Source organism: Sinocyclocheilus anshuiensis, unplaced genomic scaffold, assembly GCF_001515605.1.
Source record: "Sinocyclocheilus anshuiensis isolate Anshui unplaced genomic scaffold, SAMN03320099.WGS_v1.1 scaffold882, whole genome shotgun sequence".
Classification (NCBI taxonomy): Eukaryota; Metazoa; Chordata; class Actinopteri; order Cypriniformes; family Cyprinidae; genus Sinocyclocheilus; species Sinocyclocheilus anshuiensis.
Genome location: NW_015540910.1, coordinates 87,779 through 93,914, shown reverse-complemented (window position 1 = coordinate 93,914; position 6,136 = coordinate 87,779). Strand labels below are relative to the sequence as shown.

Genomic DNA, 6,136 nt, shown 5'->3' with positions numbered 1-6,136 from the left:
GGACCATGTGATATTTCAGTTTTTCTTTTTTAATAAATCTGCAAAAATGTCAACGATTCTGTGTTTTTCTGTCAATATGGGGTGCTGTGTGTACATTAATGAGGAAAAAAATTAACTTAAATGATTTTAGCAAATGGCTGCAATATAACAAAGAGTGAAAAATTTAAGGGGGTCTGAATACTTTCCGTACCCACTGTATATATAGATAAATACATTTATATATAAATAAATATAAAGTTATTATTTTTAAATTAAAAAAATCGTTTCATGCCAACTAGTCATAAAATTGTTAAATTATCTCATATATTTTAATACAGTGACATTGACATACATGTTATGAGGGTTTCTACATTTATTTTTAAACAAGTTTAGTTCCACAACATAATCTTGAATTGGCAGACAAAACTTTTTCAAATGCTGAAACGTTATTTCAAATGCTAAGCAATAATAATAAAAGATTATGTCAAACTACTTCAAGTAATATTTTAAAATAACTTTTTAAGGCTGTTTCATTATGATATCAACAGTTCTGTCATCCTGCCATTAAAAAACGAAACAAAATAAAATTCAGAAATGAATCAACCTTGTCATCTTAGCAGAGGCTTATTTAAGTCACTGTATACATATGAATTGTATTTTGATATATCATTACATCATTGTGTGGTTGTGTTTACCTGGAGGAAGAAATAAAGTTCCTCGTACTCCATTCTCCCTGATGTTCACCCTCTGCACGCCTGGCGCAACATACCAGCGCTCTATGGTACTGGTTGCCAGGGGTGTTTGCTGGCTGAATCCTTGAGATAGATGCCCACCATATACTGAGATGTGAATTACCATTGGTGTGAGTATATTCGTCTTACGCAGCCTTGAATAAAAGAGACAGGAATCAAAGATTAGTGGAGGAAAATTCTGAAGAAATGGATGACTTTTCCAAGACTTACAGTACATCTCACATTTAGTATTCATTTGGCAAAAAAAGGGAATTTAAACTTTGTGAGACAGACAGCATTAAGAAAAAAAAAAACATGATTTTGCCAGCCTAAGTTACCTGAGTCCAGGTCGACTTCCCGGTATGGGCCTCATGCTCCATAGCAACCCCATCTGCTCTGTGCCTTCATAGGTGCCTCCCAAACTTTCATCTTTGGCCACTAAATTTCAAAAGGATCAAATAATTTTATATGTTGGTCGAAGTAGGTTATTCATCATCATTCAAGGTAGTTTAGGTAGTTGATAAGCTGGATTACGATCTAGCCAGGCTGGGGATTTCCTTTCATTATCTCCCTACAGTAAACATAGTTATGTTATGGAATTAACCATATTTGTAGCCTATACACCACCTTCAGGAGGATTTTATTCGGTAGGGATTAACTAAATGGATCCAAGATGACAATAAAGACTTTTATACTATTACAAAAATTTCCATTTCAAATAAAAGCTGCTCTTTTGAACTTTCTATTCTGCAAAGAATCCTGAAATGTATCATGGTTTCCACAAATATTTGAGCAGCACAAATGTTTTCAATATTGACAAATGTTACTTGAGCATATTAGCATATTAGGATCATGTGACACTGAAAACTTTGGCTATGGCGTTTTAAAATAGTAAACAGTTATTTTAAATTGTAATAATATGTAATACTATTACCGTTTTACTCCATTTTTGCATTCTCTGTAAGCATAAGAGACGTCTTTCAAAAACATTTTAAAAATCTTACTGATCCCAAACTTTTGAATGGTATTGTATGTTGTTGGCAGGTCCTATATTACAGTAATAACTTTAATAACTCTAAGGGTCATGCATTAGACTGACTGTGCACCTGTCACTGTCCCGTATTCATCACTGATGTAGTGTCCAAATGCCTCCCAGAAGTCCTTGTCCTCTGATTGATGTAGAGAGTGTAGCGTCACCTTTTGATTTGGCAGTAAATTCATTATGACAATCTGAAATTTCTCGTCCACCAGTGCTCGATTGGGCTGAACAGTCAGCAGAGGACAAGTCCCACTCTCAGTGCTCACAGTCCTATACAAATTAAATAAGATTGAAAACTATATAACCAATGTCTTGTATTCTATTAAACAGCAAGATTGTGTAAGCAATTAGTATGTTTGAATAATAATAAAAAAAAAAAGTAGTGGCAGCAGTTTTGGTCAGTGTTGGGGGTAACGCATTACAAGTAACGCGAGTTTTTCAAGTAACTAGTAAAGTAACAAATTACTTTTTAATTTACAAGAGAATATCTGAGTTTCTTTTTCAAATAAGTAACGCAAGTTACTTTTTTTTCCCAATTTATTGATTGACAGCTCTCCTGTCCTCATGTTGAGAGAAATCAGAAGATGTTACTGTAGTTCTGAAATAAATATGAATATGCATTAATTCATCTCACTCACAAAAAAAAACACAGATTCAGTATTCCTCAAAATGAATAATAATAATGCAACTCAGAATATGATGCAAACCTGCAATAATTAAATGTTAAACAACACAAATATGCTTTATGTATTTATTCCCATTCTGTTAACCAGTGTCTTTGCTTCTGACCTTCGATGATCCAGTTCAACCGTACTAATAAGCACAAATTACTCCAGACAAACATTTATGTCTTTTTTTATTGCTGAAGTGTGTTGAAATTTCTTCTTCTGCATTCTACTGTACGGACGTAAATTTACATTTCCTTCAGCCTGAGGCTTATTCATTTCACTTTTGGTGTGAAAAGGCTTTTATATTTGCCAAAAATATAACTTTTTTATTTTAAAAACAAACAAACAAGCCCTGTCCAGATTTAAAAAGTAACGCAAAAGTAACGTAATGCATTACTTTCCATAAAAAGTAACTAAGTAACGTAATTAGTTACTTTTGTATGGAGTAACGCAATATTGTAATGCATTACTTTTAAAAGTAACTTTCCCCAACACTGGTTTTGGTTAGTATTTATTGGTAATTTAACCAAAGGATTAACCAATTTGACCGAATTATTCAAATCAGTTCTGATTTGATTCATTGAAAAGATCCGACTCACAAACGGTTATGAATGGTGCATGGCTGTATCCCTCAGAAGAGCGCCACAAAGAGCTAAGGTGGATGTTGGAATTTTCAGTCAATAACTACATTTATTTCGAGAATTTGGAGTTGTTCTTCAAACAACTGTTATATGGCTTCCGACGACTTGGAATACAAGGCAAGAGTCATGTCGACCACATTTATGATGTTTCTGTGGTGCTCCCCGTCCTTTTTTGAAGTAAGTTATAACATTCAGTCAACATTGACATTCATTGTCATATAATTTTCCAAGAAAGACAAAAATGGGCTTTGGGACAATGGTAAGGTGAGTAAATGATTAACATTTTGAGGGCCAATAAACGATGATGCGATAAGCGTTTGTGAAATTAACTACAACGTGGTAGGCTTATTTTCTTCCCTCCGCAATGCTATAGGCTAAGGCTATTATGCGCTAACCTGGTATTAACCACCCACTGTCTTTGTAAATAATACATTTTTTTTTTACTTTTAATAAAACTATAGTATTTGTTAACTTTTTGTAAGGGAAAAAATGTCTGTAACGTTACCTAACAGGTGCCAACATGATATAGTCCGATAAAATTAGACCCCAAGTGTTTCTTCTGGGAAGGGTTTCAGATATTAGACTGATCCAAACAGCGTCGGGACAGAAATGTCTGGAAAAACAACGAAAAAGATATAAGTCGCAGCATTATCTTTACAAAAACTTAACAACACGTTATCACAGAAAAAATCTGAATGAAACCAACAACTTAGCATGAGACATGAGCTAAAGTTGTGCTCGGTGGTGTTTAGACCCAGCCGGAAGGAAGAGAAGCGTTTAAAACTGCGAACTGTACTTTTCTGCAAACATTTTAAATCTTACCTTTAGAAAATTGATTAATAATACGAAATATAGATTGAAGAGAGATGATCTAGCTATCAGACTGTCGTAGAAATACCTGTAATAATGAATAACCTTAAGTGCAGCTCATGGGCTAATGCTGATGACGAAATGTTACCTTTGACACACTTGTTTGTGTGCTTGCAGCAGCAAAGGTCGTTTATAACTCTTTTAGAGTATACGTTTTCTGTTTCAATATTTTATGTTTTGATACCGTGTAAAAACCGTAATTTAGCATGTCATTTTGTAGGGGAGAAACATCGCAAAAACTGCAACACAAGCTCCACCACCACGGTGTGGCAATAGCCTAAAGAAAACGCGTCTATATCATTGCAGTAATCTACACATTATAAATGACAACATAACGATCGCTTGCATACCATAATAATGTCATTTCAATCCATGTGTTTTTATGTCCTAGTACAGTTTCCCTATATTTCCGTCCAGTGTTGACTCACTACATAACGCAGCTGCAGGGTTGCCAGATTGGGCGGATATCCGCTTAATCGGACGAATTTGTGGCGACTTGGATTAAAAAATAGAAATACCTGTAATAATGAATAACCTTAAGTGCAGCTCATGGGCTAATGCTGATGACGAAATGTTACCTTTGACACACTTGTTTGTGTGCTTGCAGCAGCAAAGGTCGTTTATAACTCTTTTAGAGTATACGTTTTCTGTTTCAATATTTTATGTTTTGATACCGTGTAAAAACCGTAATTTAGCATGTCATTTTGTAGGGGAGAAACATCGCAAAAACTGCAACACAAGCTCCACCACCACGGTGTGGCAATAGCCTAAAGAAAACGCGTCTATATCATTGCAGTAATCTACACATTATAAATGACAACATAACGATCGCTTGCATACCATAATAATGTCATTTCAATCCATGTTTTTTTATGTCCTAGTACAGTTTCCCTATATTTCCGTCCAGTGTTGACTCACTACATAACGCAACTGCAGGGTTGCCAGATTGGGCGGATATCCGCTTAATCGGACGAATTTGTGGCGACTTGGATTTAAAAAAAAGCCTTTAAAGGAAAACTGTTAATTGTTTAAAGGAATAGTTCTGGTTCAGTGTAGGTTAAGCTCAGCTTTGCGCCATACTTTTCTTTTAAGAAAAAGCAAAACTGTGGGTTGAGGCATTACAATGAAAGTGATCGGGTCAAATGTGTAATATTTAGTTTTACACTGAAATTATTTTTGATGGCCAATGCAGATATCTTGGAGAGCAGGGTGTATATAAAACCAATATATATGATATCACACTATTTAATTTAAAAACACATTCATAGCTGAAATGAAATATATTCCCATAATAATAAAAAAAAGTAGAAATATGAAAAAAATTAACTTTACAAAAAATAAATCTGTAAAATTAAACATTCATTTAGATTTTTTTTTAGAACTTTGTGATTCTGTAATAATTACAAATAAAAAGAATGTTAAAACTGTATGAAAGGAGGTAAACACTGTAACCAATAGTGCAGTCAGTAATCTGGTCAGTCTTTGTGCACTGGGAATTGTTTGAAGCCAATAATGGAAAATCTTAAATATCAACCTCTAATTAAAGTGATAGTTCACCCTAAAAAATGATGTTTTATTAACAAAATCCGTGAGGAGAATGTTCAGATAATCAACTAATTAAGCAAATCAACTAATTAAGCACAGTAGGGATGTAACGATATGAACATTTCTTATCACGATTATAGTGACCAAAATGATCACGGTTATCATTATTATCACGGTATTGTTCAAATGTGCTGGAGATGTTCAAAAAGTACAGACACATAAATCACTTCACCAAGTTTTATATTTAAAAATCAGCACAAAACAAATAAAATGACTTTTTGTTTGCATAATCACTAAAACGATAACATTACCAGTGATGTTCGGATTTTAAATGACAACTTGACTGACAACAGTTTAATAGCATGTTGAAATATCTAATGTAAATGTTCAAATAAAGCTTTGAAAAAGTTTCATAAAAAGCTAACCCTCACGTTTCAGCCTTTAAATAAAGAAAAGCGTTAAGTCAAAATGATAATTGATTAATAAATGATTATATGTATTTTATCTGCTCCATAAATAATTCTAGATAACTTATCTGAATTGTTTAAATGTGTAGAATCCACTTGTTTTTCATCAACTGGTCAAAATTTACAGCAGGGCATGCAAATTCGGTCCGTTTTTGTCCAGACAGAAACTGCACACAGACTGAATGTAAATATAAGT

General features: G+C 33.7%; 1 protein-coding gene and 1 long non-coding RNA gene across 7 annotated transcripts in view; one reads left to right on the top strand and one right to left on the bottom strand.

The window, feature by feature from the left end:
• Nucleotides 1–4,872, bottom strand: part of acot18 (acyl-CoA thioesterase 18) — a 10,717-nt gene extending 5,845 nt beyond the window's left edge. Inside the window, exons 1-6 of one of the 6 annotated variants that reach the window (XM_016487147.1) lie at nt 4,447–4,461; nt 3,881–3,956; nt 3,564–3,671; nt 1,817–2,019; nt 1,049–1,148; nt 675–865 (exon numbers count right to left, since the gene is read on the bottom strand). In XM_016487147.1, coding sequence (XP_016342633.1) covers nt 675–865; nt 1,049–1,148; nt 1,817–2,019; nt 3,564–3,580 — 511 coding nt within the window. In that variant the 5' untranslated portion in view covers nt 3,581–3,671; nt 3,881–3,956; nt 4,447–4,461. Of the gene's footprint in view, nt 1–674; nt 866–1,048; nt 1,149–1,816; nt 2,020–3,563; nt 3,672–3,764; nt 3,827–3,880; nt 3,975–4,278; nt 4,385–4,446; nt 4,462–4,768 lie in introns of those variants that run through there. The other 5 variants (XM_016487148.1, XM_016487146.1, XM_016487149.1 and 2 more) reach the window with 5 other exon arrangements.
• LOC107689223 (uncharacterized) overlaps nt 3,157–6,136 on the top strand; it is a 45,717-nt gene continuing 42,737 nt past the window's right edge. Inside the window, exon 1 of the long non-coding RNA XR_001634316.1 lies at nt 3,157–3,235. This is a non-coding gene — a long non-coding RNA (uncharacterized LOC107689223). The remainder of the gene's footprint in view (nt 3,236–6,136) is intronic.